Source organism: Schistocerca piceifrons, chromosome X (assembly GCF_021461385.2).
Source record: "Schistocerca piceifrons isolate TAMUIC-IGC-003096 chromosome X, iqSchPice1.1, whole genome shotgun sequence".
NCBI lineage: Eukaryota > Metazoa > Arthropoda > Insecta > Orthoptera > Acrididae > Schistocerca > Schistocerca piceifrons.
Window position 1 is genome coordinate 75,800,321 of NC_060149.1, and position 27,379 is coordinate 75,827,699.

General features: G+C 44.7%; 1 protein-coding gene across 1 annotated transcript in view; it reads right to left on the reverse strand.

Moving 5' to 3' along the window:
• Window positions 1–1,982: 1,982 nt before the first annotated feature.
• Window positions 1,983–27,379, reverse strand: part of LOC124722183 — a 275,257-nt gene continuing 249,860 nt past the window's right edge. The window contains exon 3 of the mRNA XM_047247382.1: window positions 1,983–2,107. Within this exon, the coding sequence (XP_047103338.1) occupies window positions 1,983–2,107 (125 nt within the window). The remainder of the gene's footprint in view (window positions 2,108–27,379) is intronic.

Below are 27,379 nucleotides of genomic sequence, written 5' to 3' on the forward strand. Positions count from 1 at the left end.
TGCCACGCAAAACAACAAGGTGTGCAAGCCCCTTCCATGACACCATAACACTACCGCCTCTGAATCTTACTGTTGGCACTACACACGCTGGCAGATGACGTCTTCACTGGGCATTCACCATACCCACACCCTGCCATCGGATCGCCACATTGTGTACCGTGATTCGTCACTCCACATAACGTGTTTCCACTGTTCAATCGTCCAATGTTTACGTTCCTTACACCAAGCGAGGCGTCGTTTGGCATTTACCGGCGTGATGGCCGCTCGACCGTGGAATCACGTCCCACCTAAATGTCATAGTACTTGCAGTGGATCCTGATGCAGTTTGGAATTCCTGTGAGACGATCTTGATAAATGTCTGCCTATTAAACATTACGATCCTCTTCAACTGTCGGCGGTCTCTGTAAGTCAACAGACGAAGTCGGCCTGTAAGATTTTGTGCTGTACTTGTCCCTTCACGTTTCCACTTCACTATCACATCGGAAACAGTGGACCTAGGGATGTTTAGGAGTGTTGAAATCTAACGTACAGACGTATGAAACAAGTGACACCCAATCACCTGACCACGTCCGAAGTCCGTGAGATCCGCGGAGCGCCCCATTCTGCTTTCTCAAGATGTCTAATGTCTACTGAGGTGGCTGATATGGAGTACCAGGCAGTAGGTGGCAGTACAAGCACCTAATATGAAAAACGTATGTTCTGGGGCGTGTCCGGATACTTTTGGTCACATAGTGTATAACCATTTCCTCCTGAAGCAATCTGTATTACAACCCTTAATTAATCTCGAATGATGGTTCAGTGGGGTCTTAAATTCCAGTTTTCTTCTTCCATACAATTGTGGCACCCTTGATAATTTGTGATTATGTAGTGGTCTTGGAACTGGTTCCAAAAATGGAGGAAGGGATACTGCAAGATAGCAGCATAGAATCTATCTGTGAAGCCTGCGCACGTAGATCAGCTGCTAAAACATTTTCAGCGAAACAAAGAACTGCACGGTGTGGCTTCCGTGACTTCGGGCAGTGTTGATACCTTGTAAATTTGAGAACTGTGAAATTAATTCTGCGTTGATCATCTGTGTGTGCGTTTTATGCGTGCCAATAATTTCTACGTGACCTACATAGCTAGCTGATTTTAAAAGTTTACAGAAAAGCAACCATAAAAAGCTATAAACGTATATCTTAGCATCTGAAGTACTAAGTTCGCTAAACTTTATATAACTTAATGTCGCTTGTCATTAATATTGTTTAAAGGGAGCGCATCTTCGTACATAGACACAATGTGGTGGCGCCTTAAAGTGGTTTATCCTTTTTTATTCTAAATCACAGATATATGCGGCACATACACTACTTCTTCGCATATATCAATTTTCATTCTCTGCAGCATTCAAAGATAATAATAATTTTTTAAAAATAGCACAAGACGGACCAATAAATCACCTAGACGTTTTCTCTTATTTTCTTCATTTCACGTTTCCCTCATCCTAGTTGTATCCGTCAACTTGCTCTAAAATATAGCATTCGCAACTGACAAGGACTATTTATTATGGTGTTGTCATCGATGAGATATATCAGACAGAGAAGGCCAGCTCCAGCATTTCAAGAAGAAGTCTATAAAGTATTCTATTAAGGAACTGCCTGAACATTACTTATGGAATACGGATCGAAGTAAATATTTCCAGACACTTTAACGACCTCCTCTGTTACGCAGAATTGAATGGCCGTTAATTGTGATAAATGTTCATGGAGTAAAATATTGGTGACTGGGTCTAGTGGTAATTGTGAAGAAAAAATGCTCATCTTGTTTTCTAAGGAACTCCTTCAATCCGTTGCTTGAATTTCATCTGTCTGGAAACCAGGTTCACTTACAGGTTGGAAACTCTATAGGTTGACGTGTTTCTTCAAATAACGTAGAAGACAAACTCATTCGTATGTAATTTTCATTTTTAATAATCCTAGATGCTTTGCTGCCATCAATTTATAATGTTAACTCAGCGAAATACATTCCATCTGTACGCAACTCCGGAAAACCTTACATTTCTCCTTCCTTCCTTCCCGCCACACACACGTGCAATCCAAGCGCACCCAGTTAACATCGTTCCAAAGTACATCTGTAAAGATATAGTCATACTAAGATCGAAACATAAAACATTAAATCGAAAATAATTTACAAAAAAAATGATATTTACTCAACAGCACAATAAAACAAATTATGATAACATATATTCACATAAAAATATATCTTTTTGTAGTACAGTAAATTTATGAAATTTGATTTTTTTTAAATCACACGGGTTAATTGTGTTAGCACGACATGTACTACTATACAGTTGGAGTTTAAAATATTTCTAATAAGATCGAAAAAAGGATAAGATCTTAAATTCAAGAATATACGTGGTGCAAACGGCTTATTGTACGTTACAACATGCAGATTTTATTGCAAGCCAAAGTTACTCACACTGCAGTTATCCCTAATAATCTTTCGATAGTATAATCTGCAACTGCCAATTTTTTTCTATAATACAGCTTGGTACGAAACTTGTTCTTTTAGGGGCTATACCTTTTCCGCAGAATTATTTCGGTATATATTAATTTTGCATAATGATTTAAACAATGCTTCTGCATTAGGCATATGATATAATGTAAGATTTGACAATGGTGTGTGTTATATATTTTTCAATTAACATTAAATTTTGTAACTCATAACCTCTGCTCTTGCTTCCACATATCGTTTTGGACCGTCGATTTCCGGAGTCATCGAAAATGTTACGTTGTAGGTAACAGTGCCTGAGTCGCAATCTCCATAATGCAGTAAGCCGAGGCATAAACCTACTGGAACGCCGATCATATGTTTAAGTGAAATTACACCGTTTTCCACACTTCTTTCAACTAATTTGTTAATCTATTAATTTTTTGGTAACATAGCACGCAGATATGTAAAACACAATGAAAGCCCAGACTCATTGCTGTAGGACACAAACACAGTGAGATTCAAATTTTAAAATGTAGCTCCAGACGAATGCCAGAATGACTTCGCCAACAAGACCACAACAATACCCCTGTTACTTTCTGGCTCGTTAGTGAAACCTCTTGGTGGATAGATAGTGAAAAATGACATATTTGTATTTTTCTTTTTATGAGAGTACAGACACAGCGAGATACTTCTTGAGACCAAGTACAACTTTTCTTCTCCCATCCAGTGAATGTCAGAAGATACCACTGGGTCTTCGTCATAGAGAGAAATTTGCTGTTTCCTAAAATATGGATCTGAATTACACCTCGTCAGCAACTGAATTAGAGATAACAAATTTATTGTAGTGTGGTCTTTATTGTCGCTGCAGTGAAATGAATAGTTTGGGGCGCGTAGTGGCTTGTATATAGTCAGAGACTGTACCTTTCCATCAGACTGACAATAGAGATGTCGCTGCACAACAGGCCCCGTATCAACACAGATGTGCGCGGTCAGATCGTAGTTGCCCAACACATCGGACATTTCATCTTCGTTTTGTGCAGGTACTGGAATTTTCACGTGCCACCGTGTCAAGAGTGTATCAGGAGTACATAGATTCACGAGGAAACGTCGCCAGACTCGCCTTGCATTTTATATTGTTGGCGGCCACACTATTAATAAAATGAACAACTCTGGCGAAAGTTGGAATCAAGTTATTGTCTCTACATTTCAGTAAAAAATTTAGTGAACACAGCAACCTGGCTCTTTTCTCACGCAATTTATCCAACAATATAAAACGCAAGGCGAGTCCGGCTTTAGTAAGAGAACGAATCCGTTTTACGCGTCGTGAGTTAGACGCTGTCGCCAGGAATTTATATTATTTACATCTGAAGATTGCAGCAAGATGTTCTTCCCTTAGTTGTGACTGGATTGACGGTGTATCCCGGGCCAAGGCAGACTGGGCTCACAGGGACAGTACGAACAGGCAAAGTGCGAAGTTTAGCCAACTCGTAACACGAAAGCCGCAAGAAGCTATCTCTGAACGATCCGTGGTGAACCTCACGGAGAAATCTTTTGACGATGCGACGATGTCAGTGCTTGCGAAAGGTTTAAACTTCGCTCCTACACCTGTCTCACTGCCTTTAACGGATTTCATCAGTTCCATTGAGGAAGCCATTAGACGTCTCCCTGTGGATTCTGCAGACGAAATTCGACGTGAATCTTGCCGAACGTTGTTGAAATGTGCGCCACAACGGAGTAACATCTCGCCAGCTGAAAGAGCTCCTCTCCGCAGCCTGAGAGAAGATACTAGCACAGTAGTACTGCCTGCGGATAAGGGTAACGCCACAGTTCTTCTGACAAGAGAAGCCTACAACGAGAAGATATATTGTCAGCTACATGATTCTACGTACCGTAGAATTGAAAATGACCCAACAAGCCGAATATCAAGGAAAACTACTACCCTTTTGAACGACTGTTCTCTGCCTGAACAAGTTATCAAGAGATTGAGACCACACAATGCAGTACCACCAAGACTCTACGGTCTTCCGAAGATACACAAGGATGGTGCCCCACTACGATTAATAGTGAGTAATATTGGTGCTGCGACCTATTCTAGAGCAAAATATCTGGCCTCATTACTAAAGCCGTATGTGGGTAAGTGTTGCCACCATATACGTAATTCCGAGGATTTTGTCAGTAGCTTGAAGGAAGTTAAGCTTAGCAGCTCGGATTTATTAGTCAGCTTTGATGTGGTCTCACTTTTTACCAAAGTGCCTTTAATGGAATCATTACATCTTATTGGTAACTTATTCAGTGCAGAAATGACGGCCTTGTTTGAAAATATACTCTCCTCAACGTACTTTTTATTCAATGACGAATTCTTTGAACAAACAGACGGCGTCGCCATGGGGAGCCCTTTGTCGCCTGTGGTAGCTAATCTCTTTATGGAGGACTTTGAGGAGAAAGCACTTGAGTCTCCTGTTTTAAAGCCTACGGTCTTCTGGCGGTACGTAGATGATACTTTTCCTGTATGGCCTCATGGCAGACAGGAACTGGAGAAATTCCTTCATCACTTAAACTCATTACATGAGAACATCAAATTTACGATGCAGATTGAAAAAGAGGGCACTTTACCATTTCTAGACGTGCTAGTACGCCGTAAAAATGATGGGTCATTAGGACATTCTGTGTACAGGAAACCGACTCACACAGATCTGTATCTCCAGGCGTCAAGCTGCCATCACCCAGCACAAACAGCCGGTGTTCTCAGTACCTTAATACATCAAGCGCATATAATATCGGATGATGAAAACCTCCACGCAGAATTAGAACACTTGGAGAAGTTTTTCAAAGAGAATGGCTACACTTCTCGCCAAATAAGGAAGGCCATGCGCAACTATCACAACAAGAAGCAACGCACTGAGGACGCAGATGACGACTTTAAATCAACTGCGTTCCTTCCATACGCCGGGAATGTGTCTTCGAAAATAGGCCGATTACCGAAGAAAAATAAAATCAAGGTTATCTTCCGTCCACCAGCAAAGAACCGGGCCCTGGTTGGATCCGTTAAAGACGATTTACAACTGAAGAAAGCAGGCGTCTACAAAATTCCCTGTGAATGTGGCTCTGCATATATTGGCCAGACAACAAGAACTGTCCATGAACGATGTATAGAACATGAAAGATACACCCGTCTGCGGCAACCGTCAAAATCGGCAGTAGCAGAGCACTGTATTTCATTGGGACATTCAATGAAATACAATGGAACAAAAATTTTAGCCCCGGTTTCCGGTTTTTGGGATTCCGTAATCAAGGAATCAGTGGAAATACGTCTTGCCAATGATCTTATAAATCGTGACAACGGCTTTCAGCTGGATAAAAATTGGAATCCTGTTATTAAAATTATACAATCACAGCGGAATCGACAGTGACATTCGATATTCAATGACTAGATGAACCTTTATTTTCACCACCGAGGGCAGCACGTACAACTCGGCTATGCTGCGCATGTCAACACCTGACGCATGCGCTGTAGGATGCCAGTACATTTCGCATGCGCGAGATTCAGCATAAATACCGCGACTGCACCTGGGCTCTTCAGTAGTTGTGTACTCACCTGATGATGGCCGGACGTCTCTGGGCCGAAATATCGTGGCAGAATGTCGACGGGATCCGGCCGCATACCCGGAAATTATTAGAAGACAATTTTATAATTTACACTACCCAAAAGGGGAGGATGAATCGAAATGAAACTACACGGATTGAGAATATGTGCGATGTTATTTCATTAATAACAATAACGAGTCAAATTTACAAATAACTCGTCCGTATGAGCCCAGTTCCTAGCATGACGTTGCACCTCATGTGTCCTAGATGCATGCACTGATTCGGTTAGGTTCGGTGTCATAATGCCATTGTATTCTCTCCGCGGGTAAGGTGACCAACAACTGTTGTAACTGAATCTTGATATCCTGAATACTGGGACTCGAACGGGTTGACGTATGAGCTGATCCAACACAGCTTCTATCGTGTACAGATTTGGGTAACTTACTGGACACGGGGATACCTCTGCATCACGCAGACTGTTCACAGCTATGCGTGCCATGTGTGGACAAGCATTGTCTTATTGTAAAATGGTACCACGAAAGTGTCGCACGTGAGCTAACACATGAGGTAGCAAAATATATGTGAAGTAGCACTGTGCCGTCAGAGCTCCGTCTATCCTACCAGCTGTGACCTGAAGTAATTCTCGATGGTTTCAGACACAATTACGCCAGGAGTAACACCGCTATACCTCTCCAAAACACTGGAAGAGAGGGACCTCTACCTATGTCGCCACCATGTTCGCCGGTGATGGTCATCCGGGGTAATGCAGAACTGCAATTCATGGCTAAACAGAATACGGTGCAATTCATCAGCAACCCATGCTTGCCGGTCAAGGCACCACTCCAAACGCAACAGTTTGTGTTGTGGTATTATCAGCTGGCTACGCATAGCACGATAATTCTGGCTGTTTATAGTCTCCGATTAATGGTGTGAGATGAAACAGAATATTTCAGGGAGTCCATTTCTTGTTCTCGCATAGCAAGCGAAGATGTAAAGGGGTATAGTGTGCTTGGTGCACAGTATGGCGATCCTCCCTAGTGTTGGTCAGACGTTGTCGACAGGAACATTGAAACGAATATGCCTGCCCTTTCCCATGCAGTCAAAAATCTGGGCATGGGCCACAAATCTGGATATTGCACAATTCGACCATTCGGTCAAATGGCGATTCAACGTAACGTCCCTTTCAAATTCAGTTAGGTGGTGATAACGCTGTTTCACACGAGTGTGCCACATCCACGCGTCCTTCACATTCATCATTCAACATCTGACACTATTCATGCACCTTACATACCATGCCAGGCCTAGTAATAAAACTAATGCACCCTGGCGGCCGTTCCACCTCTCTCAGAGAATTCCAGCTGTTGTCATTTCCATACCCACCATCCGTATGTACGTTACGAAGTTACATTGACATCCGGCCAAGTCTTCTAGGGCATCACTTTCTTTGTCGGTCAGTATATGAGCAGATAGATAGGCAACAGAGTTGAAAAATCACACGCCAGTTCAGGGCTTGATATCAACAACTGGAATGCAGCCTACTATCCAGAACCATACGCCTCATTTCGGGTAAAGACATACCCGTCCACACGAGCACATTTCCTCACCAAATGCCACAGGGCAAAGATATTAGTTTTGTTGTGGAACCTCAACTCACCAACGCAAGCTCAAAGCATAGAATATGGTCGCCTTGAATGCAGAGTCGTGGTACATATTAGTTCAGGCTTATGACAGGGTACGATCATGCCGGAAACGAAGAGCGATGATAACTCCAAGTTGCCGACAGGGCACCTTTCAGGCAAGTTGTCCAGCTATTCTCGTGAACAGGATGTCTACATTGCATTAAATGGGGTCCCTGCTATTGTTTCTTGCCAATGAACGAGACGAGAATCTACTGCCAGAGCATTTGCACCTATTTGTTCCTCTTCAGCATTCTTGTATCTTCAGCAGGACAATACAACACCAAAGAGCTTATAAATGGTATCACTGACTGGGAATATCACCTCAGGAGCAGCCGCAGGTCACACAAACAGTATCATTACAGGTTTAGACTTCTTAGCAAGTAATAATCAAAAGTATTATCCCAGTTTAAACTTCAAGAAACTTTGCGCGGTGCTCAGGCTTGGCTGGCCAAGAACTTACTTTCTGAAGTTGGGAGTCCTACACACAACTAGGTAGGTGTCTCTAATACAGGTGCTCTCGTGTTTGCAGTCTCACTAACTCGTCCAGTGACTGTGACGCTGTTTCATAACCTGTTAACCCTGCCACATTAACGCCTCTTTACTTATACTAAATATTTTCGGTACGTAAAATGTACATGTAGAACTTTAAATGGATTATATTTATGACATATTACAATTAAAAGCTTATTACTGGTTCGAAGCTTTTAATACAAGAATGCGTATCGTACAAAAGTGGTTTTCAAACAATGCACTACAATGCAACGTGTGTTCACACTGTTGTATGAAAACGAGGAACAAATTGTGTACAAATTGTCATTTGCATATGAAATGACTTGGTAATGGAAATCACAGTTTGCATATATAAAGATGAAATTAGACGCGGCAGCACTATGTGCAATCGACACATAGCTTTTTCGGATGTTCACCGCGTTTTGCTTGTCACAAGCTGCACAGTAACCTGTTGTCATGCGTTCCTTGGAGTAGCTGCAGTAAGAACAGTACTTCCTCAGGCCATGTTGTGGAAGACGTCCTTGTTCTTCTTGCACATTCGTTTGTGATTCTCTTTTTATTAAAGGCTTTAGTTCCTGTCTCAGATCTGGCATAGAGTCTCGTTGGATGATGCAATTCTAGCATCCTAAATACCCAACTAATGCACAAAACCCTTAACACCCACTTTCTATAAACACTAACCATTCGTAAATTTGGCGTTGCGAACTTGCCTTTCCACTCCGTTGCTACCATTCTAATGATTAGCCGCGTCCGTTCTCGCTGGAGCCGGCCGAAGTGGCCGTGCGGTTCTAGGAACCGCGAGACCGCTACGGTCGCAGGTTCGAATCCTGGCTCGGGCATGGATGTGTGTGATGTCCTTAGGTTAGTTAGGTTTAACTAGTTCTAAGTTCTAGGGGACTAATGACCCCAGAAGTTGAGTCCCATAGTGCTCAGAGCCATTTGAAACATTTTTTTCTCGCTGGACTTCACTTCCTTTCTGCTTGCTTGAAGCACTTTCTGCGACCCACTCATACAATGCGGACGGTTATAAAACTGACTTGTAATGTACCACTATACGTGCGTAATACGTATCGTTAATGTTCTAGGGTTAGTAAGATTTGAATTCCACAAATCGACATAGCAATGAGCTATGCTTCATGTTTGTGTTTACAAGGGGAGCTGAGAGGTGGCGGCCACGGGTGCGCTTGCGTCACTCAGCGGCTCACTGGCTCTGCCGTCTCTAGACCGCCCCATTGTTTCGTAACCATTTGTTCGGCAAGCTGCCGCCATGAGCGTGCTGGCTGGCCTCCTAATTGAATCGAGCTATGAAAGAAAAATGATCTGAAACAGTCCTACCGGGTCCAAGAAGGCGAAGTCTCAGAAAGATAGCATCAGAACACACGTTCCACACTGTTATATATTGGGCTGTAGCCATCTACTGTCTTACATCATTGTAGACATACGCAATTTATTGGCAAGGAGACGGCACGACCGTGGGGTCGGGGATTTGTCCGCAATTTTGTGTGGTGAAAGTGGACCCCTAACACTTCACGTGGTTAAAATATTAGGACGCACTACTCGGAAAATCCCGAGAAAAATCGATCCAAAGTTACTTAGGTGCCTTATGAGTGTAAAATGTTAGTCTATTGCCGAGTCGCCGTCTGGCCTACATCGTTAGCGTTCGGACCGTTACGCGAAAGGTCCCGGGTTCGATTCTTCCTTTGGCACTTTTTTTTTTCTTCTGTTGCTTGCAAAATTGCAGCGCATTGTTACAGCAGAATCGTGAAATTAATTCCCGGGAAGACTGTATAAAAATTCATTCTATAATTCACCATCAATTATCGTCACCAATATTCCGAGACATGACTCAATATGCCTGGTTTGCCTCAAAATTGTCAGAAACTCGAAACATTTTCGTAAATGTTAATGGGGCATATTTTTGTACAGATGTATTGCAAACGCCCTATGATTGTAAAAAATCCGCTTTTATATGTTGCGCAAGATGCAAAAATTATTGCTTTGTTTGTTTTTACGATAATTACCACTGCGGTTCTTGTTTATAATTAGTATATGTATAAAAATTGAATGTTTTCCAATCGACTTTGTTATTCTGATTAAAAAGGCAATGTTTCTCCTCATATACTTTACAATGAAAAATGGAAAACCCACCGCCATGAATTGTGTTGTTGGACAAAAAGAAAATAATTTTTATTCAATAATGAAACTAATTTGTTAAAGATAATGTAGGTTTGGGAAACTTTCTGAATAATTGGTGGAATAACGAAATTTCCCGGGTAATGCGTCATAATACACTCCTGGAAATTGAAATAAGAACACCGTGAATTCATTGTCCCAGGAAGGGGAAACTTTATTGACACATTCCTGGGGTCAGATACATCACATGATCACACTGACAGAACCACAGGCACATAGACACAGGCAACAGAGCATGCACAAGGTCGGCACTAGTACAGTGTATATCCACCTTTCGCAGCAATGCAGGCTGCTATTCTCCCATGGAGACGATCGTAGAGATGCTGGATGTAGTCCTGTGGAACGGCTTGCCATGCCATTTCCACCTGGCGCCTCAGTTGGACCAGCGTTCGTGCTGGACGTGCAGACCGCGTGAGACGACGCTTCATCCAGTCCCAAACATGCTCAATGGGGGACAGATCCGGAGATCTTGCTGGCCAGGGTAGTTGACTTACACCTTCTAGAGCACGTTGGGTGGCACGGGATACATGCGGACGTGCATTGTCCTGTTGGAACAGCAAGTTCCCTTGCCGGTCTAGGAATGGTAGAACGATGGGTTCGATGACGGTTTGGATGTACCGTGCACTATTCAGTGTCCCCTCGACGATCACCAGTGGTGTACGGCCAGTGTAGGAGATCGCTCCCCACACCTTGATGCCGGGTGTTGGCCCTGTGTGCCTCGGTCGTATGCAGTCCTGATTGTGGCGCTCACCTGCACGGCGCCAAACACGCATACGACCATCATTGGCACCAAGGCAGAAGCGACTCTCATCGCTGAAGACGACACGTCTCCATTCGTCCCTCCATTCACGCCTGTCGCGACACCACTGGTGGCGGGCTGCACGATGTTGGGGCGCGAGCGGAAGACGGCCTAACGGTGTGCGGGACCGTAGCCCAGCTTCATGGAGACGGTTGCGAATGGTCCTCGCCGATACCCCAGGAGCATCAGTGTCCCTAATTTGCTGGGAAGTGGCGGTGCGGTCCCCTACGGCACTGCGTAGGATCCTACGGTCTTGGCGTGCATCCGTGCGTCGCTGCGGTCCGGTCCCAGGTCGACGGGCACGTGCACCTTCCGCCGACCACTGGCGACAACATCGATGTACTGTAGAGACCTCACCCCCCACGTGTTGAGCAATTCGGCGGTACGTCCACCCGGACTCCCGCATGCCCACTATACGCCCTCGCTCAAAGTCCGTCAACTGCACATACGGTTCACGTCCACGCTGTCGCGGCATGCTACCAGTGTTAAAGACTGCGATGGAGCTCCGTATGCCACGGCAAACTGGCTGTCACTGACGGCGGCGGTGCACAAATGCTGCGCAGCTAGCGCCATTCGACGGCCAACACCGCGGTTCCTGGTGTGTCCGCTGTGCCGTGCGTGTGATCATTGCTTGTACAGCCCTCTCGCAGTGTCCGGAGCAGGTATGGTGGGTCTGACACACCGGTGTCAATGTGTTCTTTTTTCCATTTCCAGGAGTGTATTTTAACCACGTGAGGTGTTAGGGGCCCTCTTTCACTACACAAAATTGCGGACAAATCCCTGACCCCACGGTCGTGCCGTCTCCTTGTTAGATAAATTATTTTTAGTACAATTATGATATATTGAGACAATGGGTAAAGAGACTTTAACCAATGAAATTCGTAAATAATAGTACTCTTTGCTGATGATCAACTTCTTATTGTTGATAGTCATAACAGCCTCGAAAAGCTATTTATAACTTCTACACAACTTCCAAGACCCAAAACGTAACTATTTCGACTAAAAAAAATTATAGGTTTTAAAGTTCACGCCAAGTCGTAATAAGCGAAATTTTTATACAACAACGGCAGTTCTATGTGTACTGATGTCCATTATAAATGGATATGAGCGCAGAACGCAAAGGAGCAGCTGACGGTAGTCTATTAGACAAAATAAGGAACAGCATGTTATCTGATGCTCCGCTTCTATACAAGGGTTGCCTTAAAAGATTTTTTTATGGGTATTGTTCTGGTCTGGGTGGACGTCACACATCCATTCCCGTTCGTTGACGAATATTGCACTTAGTTTTTTTCTTTTATTACTGAGGGCTACACACTAAGCTACTATGCCGGCAGCCGTCTCGTCCATCAGACCCAGAAGAAGGCCGCTGCAATCGTGGCCGAAACGTTGGTTTTTCTCCAGCAGCAGTAGTTTTTACATTATGACTCGGTACCAAACCCAGAAAACTGTTATGTCGACTGACTCTGGCCGCGGAAGCCAACGCAATTATACTACTCAGATGAGTCCCGCAAGGCTTCAGCCGAGTGAGTGCATCCGTACAGAACATATCATTTCGCCATCAAGGTTCGTATCGGTATTAATTCATTAATTATACTGGGATAGAAGAAAACAATGAACCATGTGAAATGGAGAGGCATAATAAGAGTACGGAACATGCAAAATGCTAACACATGAGGATGGTTCAAATGGCTCTGAGCACTATGGGACTTAACATCTGTGGTCATCAGTCCCCTAGAACTTAGAACTACTTAAACCTAACTAACCTGAGGACATCACACACATCCATGCCCGAGGCAGGATTCGAACCTGCGACAGTAGCGGTCACGCGGTTCCAGACTGAAGTGTCTAGAACCGCACGGCCACACCGGCCGGCTAACACATGAGGAAATGGATCATTAGACAATGAAACAGTCAATAGAAAATTGTTCCATATTAGTTGGCTCTGGCTCTGAGCTCTATGACCGAGCGAGGTGGCGCAGTGGTTAGCACACTGGACTCGCATTCGGGAGGACGACGGTTCAATCCCGTCTCCACCCATCCTGATTTAGGTTTTCCGTGATTTCCCTAAATCGTTTCAGGCAAATGCCGGGATGGTTCCTTCGAAAGGGCACGGCCGATTTCCTTCCCAATCCTTCCCTCACCCGAGCTTGCGCTCCGTCTCTAATTACCTCGTTGTCGACGGGACGTTAAACACTAACCACCACCAAATCTGAGCTCTATGGGACTTAACATCTGTGGTCATCAGTCTCCCAGTACTTAGAACTACTTAAACCTAACTAACCTAAGGACATCACACACATACACGCACGAGGCAGGAGTCGAACCTGCGACCGTAGCAGTCACGCGATTCCAGACTGAAGCGCCTAGAACCGCACGGCCACAACGGTCACGAAATACTAATGTAAAAGATGATTCTTAAACAAACTGAAAACGGCAGCCACTGTCAGACAGAGCATTTTTTTTAAAAAATGGTTCCGTTTTTAGTTTCGAATTGACCGGGTCATAGTCGGCGATCGTTAAATTTTATCTTCTGCCATTTGCGTAGCGCTAAGGAGATGTCATCTGCTTACACCTGTGGTGATTGTTTCTGCGGATGGAAGTTCCGTCGAAAACCCTTTGTTGTTTTCGTTGTGTCATCTGTAACGCTCATCGGGAGGGGGTTTCCAAAGGAATTATTGAAAGCGTTTGAGACCAGCTCCAAACACGGAGGGTCCGGGAACTAAAGCCTCCAGGAAGCTTGACAGCGCCGCCTCTATTTGCAATTTCAGAGGGGTGGCAGTCTGTGTTCAGCGGTGTTACTCGCGATCTGCGGACCCTACTACGGAGAGAGTGTGTCATAACGTGTTATCGGATAAGCACTGGCAGAACTTCCACACTCCAGAACACGTGATAAGACATTTGACGACGGGGAGGAGTGTATTTATGCTATTTGTGTCATCCCGCCAACAGGTAGCGACGTATCCTAGTTCTAATTTGTTTCGTGAGGGCTTCCTAACAAGCAGACTGGGCTTGGACTTTATTCTTTCTTCTGTGTTGTCCACGCTGGAGGTTCGTATTTTTGGTCTCGTTTACAAGTGTCTTTTACTGATTCACCATGGCTGTACAATCACCGGAGACATATTTGGCTCAAGTCCTTCTGTTACATGGGTCACAGATTCAAAATCTACTGCTCAGTTCACTCAGGTACTGACTAAATCGGCTGCACTAAAACAAGCCGCTCCCGCATCTGCAGCAAAGTTAGAGAATTTGACGGCCAGAGACTATGCCGAATGCCGTTCACAGCTGGGGGCGCACTACACACAATACAGCATTCAAGATACGCAGCAAAGAGTTCACTTTATTGCAGATGAAGGTGCAAAAATCCTTCGCTTATGTCTGAAGTGATTCCACGACTCTCCTCCGGAGGGAATAGACTACGGACCATTGCTGGAGCGGTTAGATACACATTTTGAAGCACAAGTGCACGTCGCGGCTGCCGGATTTAAGTTCAAAAAAATGGTTCAAATGGCTCTGAGCACTATGGGACTCAACTGCTGAGGTCATTAGTCCCCTAGAACTTAGAACTAGTTAAACCTAACTAACCTAAGGACATCACAAACATCCATGCCCGAGGCAGGATTCGAACCTGCGACCGTAGCGGTCTTGCGGTTCCAGACTGCAGCGCCTTTAACCGCACGGCCACTTCGGCCGGCGATTTAAGTTCATTTGGTTGAAGAAGCGGCCGGGCCAAACAAACAAACATTGGTTATCCGATACGCTGTGTCTTACTAAACACTGTAAATTCTAGACTTCTTGTAGATTTTCATAAACTCATGCTATGCTCCGTGATGCCATTACTCAAGATGCGTAAGACGCACGCCATTCGCATTGCAATTTTAAAGCAGCCCGATTCCATTCTTCAAACTGTCCTGTCAATAATAGACTCGCAAGACATTTAGATGTTGTCAAAATAGACCCAGTATCTGACTATTTCAGTGGTTGAAAGTGCGTAACGTAGTCGGGCCGTCAATCAGGTGACGCGCGTCAGCCGAAGTAAATGCATCTATTCACAAAAAAGTCACTTTATTCTTTAAATACTACTCCATATTATTAACTGCACTTTGGTATCAGTGAAATTGTATTAGCCATATTTTGACGTGCCTCCTGTACTCTAAATACAAGGGTCATTCGGAGCTGGCCGCTGTGGCCGAGCGGTTCTAGGCGCTTCAGTCCGGAACCGCGCTGCTGTTACGGTCGCAGGTTCAAATCCTACCTCGGGCATGGATGTGTGTAATGTGCTTAGGTTAGTTAGGTTTAAGTAGTTCTAAGTCTAGGGGACTGATGACCTCCAATGTTAAGTCCCATAGTGCTTACAACCATTTGAACCATTTTTGTTATTCGGAAAGTAAGGAACGATTGGCCGCGAAATGGAAACCACAGTGAAAATCCGATGAAGTTTTGCCCAGGTGTGTTGGGCAGTGTCTCCAGTATGCCCATCGATCGCGTTCCGTCGTTCTTTTTAGTCCTGAGCACACAGGGAGCACATAAAGATACATAGAACAACAGTGTCTCCCGCCAAATACAATGACCTGCTAAGAAATTTCGCCTGAAGCTATACAGCCAACATTACACAACTGTTGTGCATTTCCTTCTTCAAGACAATTCTCAACCGCTTTCTGCAGGGGCAATTGGAAATGTTTGGTTACCCACAATATAGCCCGTAATTGTCCCCCTCTGGCTTTCATCTCTGCTCACATGATCCGCTGCCCATGAAGACACCATTTTGGCACTGACAACGCGCTGTAGGCCAGCGTAGAGAATTGGCGGAAAGCACTGGCGGCTGCCTTTTATAACGAGGGCATTGGAAATTTGGTACAACGCTACAACAAACGTCTAAGTCGGATCGGCGAGTATGGAGATAAGTAACTGGAAGTTGTTGCTAACTGTGGCAAATAAAACATTTTTGATTTTCACTGTGGTTTCCATTTCGTGACCTATTGTTACTTTCCTACTAGCCCTCGTAAAATGATTAGCGTATTTGTGAGACGAATAAATCAGAACTCACAAAGTCCCGTTACAATAACCGTCGCCTGTGGCCAAGCCGCTTGAGCACTGCTTTCCCGGCTAATGACTGAAAGTCTTGCCCACAGTGTTTTAAAGAGTATGATTGCCATTAGTAGCACCACCATAACATCAACGGCATGTGGCTAAGCTCTCACGTAAATAAAAGCACAGTTCCGAGGTAGTTGTTGTCGCGCAGGGTGCGAAGCAATCGGAAGTGGTTCAACGACAGTCAAACAAACTCAGTATACAGCATTTGCATGTGGCTTAGTGTACCGTTAGTATGCAGTTAGATGCAAGTGATTCGGTTACACCACTGAAAGACATACTTATTAAGCTGCCCGTAGTTGCAGCCGCAGAGGCCCTATACCACGCTGTCAGCATGTAATGATAATTATTTTCCAGTCTTAGGTGTTCGCAGCCTGCCAGCAACGTTGCGTAATATGACGAGAACGGTGTTTCTTGAAGTGTTGTCTTGGGACAGATCGAATATTTTTGGAATTGATTCCTTGGACCTGTTTAGTCTTTAAATACACGACAGTCTGCTGGAAGCGAATTCTACAGTGCCTCAAATCAGTGTAATCCACATGTGTTACAAGTAATGACAGTTGTTTCAGGAAGATCTTGGTAAAGTCAGTGTTTTCCAGGCTCGTATTACTCTAAAGGATAATGCTCAGTCAAGATTTTTAGTGCTAGGCCTGTCCCACATGAAATTCACAATCAAGTCACACGGGAGCTGCAATGTTGGCAGGGTATTGGTGTCGTTGAACCTGATTCAGCAAGTCAGTGGGTATCCCCCCTCGCCCATATCAAAAACACGTGATGAGAATTACGTGTCTGCGTGGATTTCAAGTCTACAGTCAATCCTCAGATTGTGGTAGGCTCCTTTCCTCTTCCTCAGCCCTAGGAACTCATGGAAGAGTTGGGACAGGAACAGTACTTTCCAAAAATGAATTTGCAGGAAACGTATCGGCAGTTACAGTTGGTAGAGCAGTACAAACGTTTTCTTGTTGTCAATACTCAGATTAGGCTATTCGCGTTTCGACGCCTACCGTTCTGCAGTGCCTCTGCGACGGCCATTATACAACTTTTTCTGGAACAACAATAAAAGGTCCGCTCGTGTTCAAACTACCTTGATGATACTGCAGTTTCTAGTCGCACGCCCGCAGAATATTTTTCAACCTCGGAGTGTCTCTTCAAGGTGCTTTAGGGTGCGGGCCTCAGGTGTAACAAGGAAAAGTGTTCATTTTTTTTTTCAAACGGAAATTGAGTATTTAGGTCATGTCACTAATGGTCAGAGCATTCACCTCGCCCAGGCGCATTTGTCGGCTATTAGAGATTTACCAGCACCTTGCAATTTTGGAGAGCTGCAAATAGTGATGGGCGAGATTACATAATAGATAAAATTCATCTTTAATGCAGTGCAGATTACTGCTCCTCTGCCCCTGATGTGCCGCAAGAATGTTGCTTTGTATGGTCCGCGGACTGTCAGCATGTTTCCCATCGTCTCAGGGATGCCCTTCTCAGTGATCGATGTCTCATTCATTTTGATCCAAACAAGCCTGTTATACTAGCGGTGGATGCATTATTGTATAGGCTTGAAGCAGTGCTCTCACTCCGAAATGGGTCTACAGACAGATCCACTGCCTTTGCTTCTAAGCCTCTGAACAAACCTCAGTGAAATTAATCAGAGAAAGAGGCACTAGCCATTTTTTTACGGGATAACCATGTTTCATCAATACTTGTATGGGCCAAAAATTTTGTCACAGGCAACGTGCTACTGACGGCTTTTTAAAGTCCTTCCAAGCCCGTTCCGCCGAAGTCAGCGCAGAAGTAGCAACGGTGGGCTCTTGTTTTGACCAGTTATCGGTGTGGCCTTGTGTACAGGCCCATAGCCCAGCACTCCAACGTTGACTTGTTGTCTGATTTACTCGTGGGTACGATTTCAATCGTTGACACCTCACACGGTTCCTGTTTTCAGGTAGATGCTCAGGATCTCGACACGGTTCATATTTTTTTTTGTCGACTGTCGGCGATTGTCTCAAGTAGCTGCTTTTGACTCAGCTCTCTATGTGTTATTGAATTATGTTTGCAGTAGGTGACCTCGTACTCTGAAAGACATACGCAATACTCTGGCGCGCCGTTATTTTGCGCAACGATAAGCTCTTTCTGCCGATCTTCGTGTTATCCTAGCTTACAAGGATAACGACAGTGCACGGGCTCTGGTTTTTCAGCCCCTCCAGCGGGAAGTGCTGCAATTGCTCCACAAGGATCAATGAGGCAATGTTCGTGCGAAACAATTATCTTGGCGCCCCTGTATGGGTATGGCTGCACAAATCGAACAATTGACCGCCAACTGAACAGCATATGTGGGACATCAGTCTACTCCGCTTCAACGTTTCTTTAACTGGACACCGCCAAGTGGCCGTCGGCAACGTCTTCATGTTGATTTTGCAGGACCATTAAGGAATACTCGTTGGTTGCTGATTGTTGATGCACACAGTAAGTTTCTTTTTGCTATTGCAGTGCATTCCACGCGGCTGCAAGTACGGTGTCTGCCCTCACCTTGGTGTTTTGTATAGAACAGGAATGGGAAAATGGGCAATACGTCACGAGTGCCCTTGAATACCCACACTGTTCGCCCGCGGTCGGAGTCAGCCAGCAGTTGACCCTCCACCTCTCTGTTAACTTCATTCGTTTGTTGCCGGTGAAGGTGCGGCAAGAAGGAAGTGTTTACTTCGTGTCGTTAGTGTTTTCGGTGTCGAAGTCTCTTTGGCGTTCGTGGTAGGACAGAATTAGTGAGAGAAAAATCGCTGACGAGAAGATACGACCCTTAAAACGAAAATCGGTCGAATCTCTACTCTTCATCCCCCAGTGGGAAGAAGATTACTTTTTTTATTGAAACACAAGCTGGTACTCAGTGTCTGTTTTGTAATGCTATTTTATCGGCGTCGAAGAAATGCAGTGTGAAGCGACATTTTCAATTCCTTTATCATAAAATCGTGATCACTTTCCATACTGAGGAAAGGATGGCCAACTTCTCGTGTTAAAACAGAAAAGAAAGAAAGAACAAAGTTCATATAGATATCTATCATTTCCTGAAAATGTTAATATTATTTATAAATCATTATGTGCTTTTGCTCTTGATTTTACTCCTTCCTTGTAACGTATCTACAGGAAGAAAACCATATCGTCTGTTATGATGGTACTGAGATTGAGCTACCCATAGCTCTTAAAATAGCCAAAACAGTGTGTCCCTTCAACAATGGACAAGTTATGTCGCGATAACCCTCCGGCTTTAGGAATAGTTGCGCTTTCACGGAGAACAGTCTGCAGACCCACCGAAGAAATGGCAACCGACGTGGAAAGACAACTGAAAGATGACACCATGGATTTCGCTTTTCTCTCTTTGGCTTTGGATGAAAGCATAGATGTAAAGGATGCTGCTCATATTGCTGTATGTATAGGAAGTGTTGAAGCTGAGTTCAGTTTGAGAGAGGCACTCGTACATTTAGTGCCTGTGCACGATTCAATTACGGCCAACGACATATTTTCTTGCTTGAGAAACATTACTGGCAAATATGACCTTTATTGGGAAAAACTATCGTTGACTGCAACAAATGGAGCTCCAGTAATGATCGGTCAAAAGTCTGGTATTGTTGCTTTGACACGGACAAGGTTAAAATAGAACTTAACACTTCTCAGTAAGTGTTAAGGTAATACATGTTTGTTGATAAAAAATGCCGTTTCTCTGTATTCTGCTGATATATTAACGCGTGTACCTGCCTTTTGTTTTTTCGAACGAAGCCTGCACGTATATTCACGATCAGTAAAAAGTGGAACATGAAGTACGAGCTGGTCGCACAGGGAAAAAAATCAAAAACACAGTTTGACTCACAGACGAAGATAGAAAAAGAACATGGCCGTTTTACAACCTACTAATTGACATGCAAAGTCTTATGTGACGAGATGGCGCATGAACGCAGGCGCACTACCTTAAATCTATTTCCAGTTCTTCACGACAGAATTGTTATAAGTTATTATCATTCTTTCATTCGATGGCACTTTTGAGTAACACAAGATTGGTCTTTAAGGCCACACTTACGCTAATACTACGCACGTGTTACATTGTGTGCTACCGGTAAGTATTCATTGCATTGTGATACTGCAATAATTAGACAATGCAAGAATAGGAATGTGTCTACAAACTCGAGCGTAAGCTGCCGGTAGTGTATTATCGGCAGTCTTCAGTCCCGTTCGCGAGTAAAAGAACGCGAGCTGCGCATGACGATACAGATGCCCACAGCGCCCGCGGGCAGCCTCGCCAGCTCCGGTATAGACGGACTGAGCGAAATCATTGTTTCCGACAAAGGTTCTCAGTTCCCGTCAGCTGACTTCCGCCAGTTTTGCCAAGCCAAAGGTATTCAGCACGACACGATGGCGCTGTTTCGCCCACAATCCAATGGGGAGGCAGATCGTTTAGTGCGTACATTCAACACTCAGATGGCCAAGCTGCACTCCACCCACACACGTGACGGCAAGTCATCGGCGGAACTTCTACATGGCCACCGGCATGGTACCGGCCTGTCCTGTACCCAGCGTAGAGATCCTACGTTCCGTCACGCCTTAGTTCATCCCCGAGACAACGTGTTTCACAGCGTGTTCACCGAGGGTCGTCATTGGGAGCATGCGTCGTCAGGAATGTGTTAGGTAGGTCGTCTTATACAGCACAAGGATCGTCACCGGTGGCATCAGAACCAAATGTGTCACTCTTGGCTGCGCGATTCTGCCGCGGATTTGTTGTTCGCAGACGCAGTGTCCCGCAAAGTTTCGTAGCAGAGGGCGTCTTCGCCTTCTCCTAGCCCAGCACAGTTGGCGCCTCTATTATCCATTTCATAATGACTAACCCCTGACTTTGAGCTCATATTCTGGTCGCATCGTGTGACGCACTTCGATGTATTATACCTGAAAATCGTGAAAATGTCTAATTTTATTTGCTGCATGAATATTACATTTTAGTCGAAAAGGGGACGTCATACGCGTTAATATTCAAGAGGGAGCGTGTTTTTTCGAGCATTTCTTGGCGAGTGTCAAATTTGAGGAGTCATAGAAGTCAGACTGCAATTAAGAGAAAATTTCCTTTGCACAGTTTAAAGATGCAACCATACTCAACTTCCAGACGGATTGTCGTTGTTTTCCAGTTAGTCATTTTGTCCTAACAATGGTGGACGTAAACTGTTGCAATTCGCCTAATGATAATACATTTTAACGAGACGAAAAGTGTAAATGCAAGCTCTGTTGTTGCCTTTCGCAGCTGCTACATTTTTATGCAAGTAAATCTACATAAAGCGCTAATACCGCATCCTTAATTTATTTGCTTTTGCGTTAATATGCGCCGTGTCCTCGCGTGTGCTATATTGCCGGACCTCTGAACAGTTGCAGTGTTTACATCGCGGCTTCCTGTCAAACAGGAACCAACGTGCTCCCACTCACTGTTGTGTATTCGAGTGAGACAGTGCTCGTAACGTAAACAGTTGCCTTGTACTTTTGTGAAACCACGCATCATTTACGGTGTGGTGTCACCGCCAGACACCACACTTGCTAGGTGGTAGTCTTTAAATCGGCCGCGGTCCGTTAGTATACGTCGGACCCGCGTGTCTCCACTATCAGTGATTGCAGACCGAGCGCCGCCACACGGCAGGTCTAGAGAGACTTCCTAGCACTCGCCCCAGTTGTACAGCCGACTTTGCTAGCGATGGTTCACTGACCAATTACGCTCTCATTTGCCGAGACGATAGTTAGCATAGCCTTCAGCTACGTCATTTGCTACGACCTAGCAAGGCGCCATTACCAGTTACTATTGATGCTGCAGAACATGTACCGTCAAGAGCGATGTTCACCAATTATGGATTAAAGTTAAGTATTCCAGCAGCTACGTAATTTTTTTGTTAGTCTCATTTCCTTGACCTGTTCCAGACCTCACGCCAGCCTGCGTGAGCTAAAACGCGTGCCTTTCGGCTTCCTCTCATAGTGGGTTGGCTGTCTTGCCAATCCACAACATACGGAGTTGTGAAAAGTGTATGGTGATCAGTGCGTATGCTTACTTTGAGGCCGAAAAAGAACAGGGAGTGAGCAGTTCCGTATCACAGCCAGTAGAGAGAATTTCTGAATGTCCCAGTATTAATGAAAGTACAGCGAAGCGAGTTTCTAGAGAATATAGAGGAACTTCATGTCTTGTATCACCAAACAAGAGTTCTGGCAGGATACAGATGTTTGTACTGGATGGGTTTACGCAGGGAGTCATAAGAAGAAAAATCCACGACTTCTATATGGAAAGCCGGTTTTCAACAGTGGCAGCTGTGTTGGGAAAGTTGAAGCCCGGAATGGAAGATTTTCCTGATATCAGTGAAAAAAAACCTTCAGCGTGCTATTCGAAAATTGAGCTTCAGATACAAAAAGTTCAACAAAAAACCTGTGGTGATGGAAAATAACCAAGTAGCAGGAAAGAGAGACGAGTTCTTGCGGGAAATAAGACACTTGGCGAAACACTGGATGGGCCATTTATTACACTGATGAGAGGTGATGATATCATTCCAGACAGTTTGATTGGCAGGAACAAAAAATACCTTATGCATCAGAAAATATATATGATTACCACAGAGGAAGTGTCCAAGAGTGGAGTGACTGTGTGAGCGTGTGGGTGCTATTCCGTCCTTCTGCGCAATGGATTAATCTGATATGTACCCTTTACCGTGTGGCCCCTGCAAGATGCAATTTCCACCCCTACACTACTACAGAAGTCAGACTAACGCTCCTAACGTTCTAAAGAGAAATGCCTGAAAAACTTCCAGCAATAAATATCTTCTGGAGTCGTCCGCTGTAAGGAAATGACACCAAAATTCACAAAATTTCTTACGTAACTAGTGTGATACTTGGGTACTGGAGTAGTGCTTGTTAGTGTAAGAAAAACATGAAACTGACGAAAATTATTATTTATTTTGCTAAAATTCTGAGAAATCACAATGGCACTTCTAGTTATGAACTGAACACGCTATTTCCGGGTTCTTTTCGGAATGTGAAGTTACCTCTTAAGGATAGGATTCGCTAATGAAATTTCTGTACAAACTTTAAGATTGTTATTGACTTGGCAGAATGGCTGACAGCCGCGCCTACTCAACTTGTATAATTATCCGTTACAATGTTGCTAGGTACGGTCGAGGCTGTCGCATGTGAAATGCAGTGAATTGTATTGCTGTGGAGGAAATATGGGGCTCGCAAGAGCTGTAGCGCACAATACCATAAGCTGCGATTACTGCTGTCTGCGCCGCTCGCTGCTGACAAATAAGATAACTCTCGTTCTATCTGGATTGACCTTCGCCAATCAAACTCTCCCTACGCCTTGATGAAGTCAAGGACCCCTATTCGCCCCTAGTCTAACTATTGGCGTGGTACACTGGTCAGATAACCAGTCCACCGCGATGCCCCTAAAAAATTCGCTCGCGGGCGTTTAAGTATAACTCTGTCCGTTCACACCGCACAAGAAGTGTGGCGGCCAACACAGTGAACAACGCTTAATCGCAAGAACTCACTATAGAGTAGCACTCCGATTCGCTCTCGACAGAGGTGCTCTCCCAGTGAAGTACTGAGGAGAGACTTGTTCCTCGCTCTTTGAGTACACGTACGAGTGCGTACGCTATCGTTACGCGTTCTCGCTCCAAGAGCGACAACGGAACGGCCCCTCTCCACGCCAGACATGAAGGGGTATATCTTTCAGTCTCTTCCAATATTCCTTCAGCTCAAGGCGTCAGGAATATCATCTGCCAATCAGCATTGCTCTTCTAAAACGGGAGAATGACATTTCGTTTAAGACGACCATTCCGGAAATCTGTAGCATCGGCGTTTGGCGTTTGCTGTCTCCCTGTGAAAATCTCTAAAACTGCGTGCTATGTTTGTAAATAATGCGTAGATTGGGCGCTCCCACACAATGTAGCAGAATTTGCTTTTAAGCTGAACGCTGGGTCGTTCCCCCTTTCACTCGGGCACACGCTGTCCACTCCACAGGCGGCCGCCGGCCGACGTAGATAGCTCCCTGTGGAAACCTCTGAAGGGACCAGCGTCATGGCGTGCGGTGTTTGCCTCTTCCGAACTAAAAGCTCCTGTGACCGTCGTGTCTGAAATGTATGTGTATACGCCAGCCTCGAGTATTTCAACCACGGTTATTTGCATGTCGTTTACATGAATTCATACAACATCGACTTTATCTTAACGAGTTTGGGTTCGAATGAAGCGTCTTGATGTGTGGAATATGATTGTGAGGGCGGAATATGTAAGCAATGAAGGTCAGGAGACCACAATGTCTTAAAACTGGAAAGTAGGAATCGAAACACCGTCCAGTTCTGGGAAAAGGATTATAACGTGCCATATTGGAAACGGAGATAGGTTCGTGCAAAATGCTGGCTTATGTTTCATTGGGCAAAAAGGAGGTGAGATTATCATTCTAAAACGAATGGCAGACATTACGAAGAGCGATTTAGGAGCGTTCTGGAAAAATTACCAACCAAATCTGCGATTTTTTTAGATCAGGCTCCGTATCACATGATGATAAATCCAGTAGCACAAAATCCATCTTGGAAATGAAGAAAGGATTCTACTATTGAATGGATGGAAAGCAATAACGTAGAGCTTCCATCTAATGCCATATCATATGGGTAATTTACTAAAGCTGGCCTACTGGAACACGCACGACCGCACTTCAGAGCGCAGGAATACATTTTGGAAAGTGTATTGCGATCAAAGGACAAGGAAATTAAGCTTCTGTGGTTGCCTGTTGCGCATTGAGAATTGAACGCCATTGAACTTCATTGGGCATCTGACAAGAACAAGATAGCAAAAGAGAACAAAAATTTTAAAATAAATGACACTTTACAGTTGTTTCGCTCCGATCTGGAAAATGTTTACCAAAGTGTCTAGAGGAATTCAGTGAGCGTGTACACAAACTTGGAAACAGTTATGCTCAAAGAGCCCACTATCTTTACATAGCAATAGATCCGTTGCTGTTCCAAGCAGACGACTGCAGTAGCAACAGCGAGACCCCAGCCAGCAGCGAAAGCGATTAACGTAGCTTTTATTTCAGTCATCATTCTTCACTGCAAAATTTATTCGAGCTAATCGACTTTTGAATTTACTGTTGAAACCTGCTATACAAATAATAATTTATTGTGAGATGCGCGGTTAAAGGCGCTTCAGTCTGGAACCGCGTGACCGCTACGGTCGCAGGTTCGGATCCTGCCTCGGGCATGGATGTATGTGATGTCCTTAGGTTAGTTAGGTTTAATTAGTTCTAAGTTCTAGGCGACTGATGACCTCAGAAGTTAAGTCGCATAGTGCTCAGAGCCATTTTTTATTGTGAGATGCGTGCGTATCGAGCATTTATCTGCAATTTTCCGTCTTATTTCCCTGTACTCGCAACAAAAACTAAACGCGGAAATGCTGTGCTGGAATGCGACTACGAAGTTACCATTCTTCGCTGATGAAAAGGCGCATTACAACAGTGGCGTCGCGCTGGTGCGACAACTGAACTCCAGCACAGCCACGCATATATTGCAGCTACTGACACAACTGCTTCACAGACTCTTAATTAACAAGCACGAAGAGTATTCTTAGTAAAGACATACGATGTAACCAACAAAAGTTAAAGCATAACACCAGTGCCTTCTCCGTCGCAATAGCTACAATGATACGGTTAATCGCAGTGTCTTGCCTTTGACATTACAGCGATGAAACGAGTAATCAAAAAATAACGAAAATGTGCCTGTAAATACAACAAGTTTGTATCTTTAAACTGTGCAAAAGGAAATTTTTCTCCTAATTATGGTCTGAGTTTCATGCGACTTTAAACTTGACTCTCGCCGAAGAAAAGCTAGAAAAAGCACGGTTTCTCTGAAATGTTACAGCCAACGTCTCCCCCATTTCAACTAAAATAATGTTATATATATACTAAGGTGGTATCTGTTCTTTCGGACATGTCCGAAAGAGTAGATACCATCTTAGTATATATATAGTTAAGGCTCACCGGCCACTTGACCATCTTCTTCTTCTGTGCGAATGCACAAACAGTGCCCGAACTCTTACGGGAATCGGCAACGCGCCACGAATAATGAGTATAATGGGCGGGGGCACTACGAATGTAGTGCGGGACAATACGTTGAGAATGTAGGTTTCGCGGGAGGCGTGCCAGAGATAAATCCCTGCAGTCGCGCTATCCTCTGTGTTCTCGGTGGCTCAGATGGATAGAACGTCTGCCATGTAAGCAGGAGATCCCGGGTTCGAGTCCCGGTCGGGGCACACATTTTCATCGGCCCCCGTTGACGTATGTCAACGCCTGTAAGCAGCTAAGGGTGTTCATTTCATTGCAATTTAAATAATATTCACACACTAAATAAAAGTAGACATTTCGGCGATTCGAGCAAGGTATAACATAGCGATGTTCGTCATGCAATGTGACCAGAATATGAGGGGTCAATCATTACGCAATGGATAATGGCCGAGGCAGCCACCGGCGCCGCATCGAAGCCCGACTGCCACTTCAGCTGAGTCCGAGTCCTTGGAGGCACGCGTGCATCTTGTGCGTGTTTTTCGGCCGGTGTTCGCGACCACTCTCTAGGTGTATATCGAGGAGCGGACAGGAGTCTGCCATCGGCCACCGTGACAGATCCTGTCCCCTCATCAACTCCTGCGTCCAGAGCTTTCCCCCGCCGTCGGTACATGCCTCAGAAGTATGCAACAACGGGGGGAAGGTTTGCCGGGGTTGGTGGGGGGTGGGGGGGAGGGGGAGAAACTTGGTGCCATCTGTAATATGCATCAGAGATTACATAGTTGGCACCATCAAAGGAAATACTAAGAGCCCCATCCACGGCGGGTCTTGGGGCTAACGTCTCCAAGAAACCTGACAACACCATCGTTACCACCACCAGTCGCTATTTGCTTGAGCTCTGCATTTCCTGAGGGGTCGTGGCAGTCTGTCCTCAGCGTTGTGCGATCCTCAGAGCGTACTACAGAGAGTTTGTCACAACGTGTTACCTGACACACCTGAAAGCCCTAACCA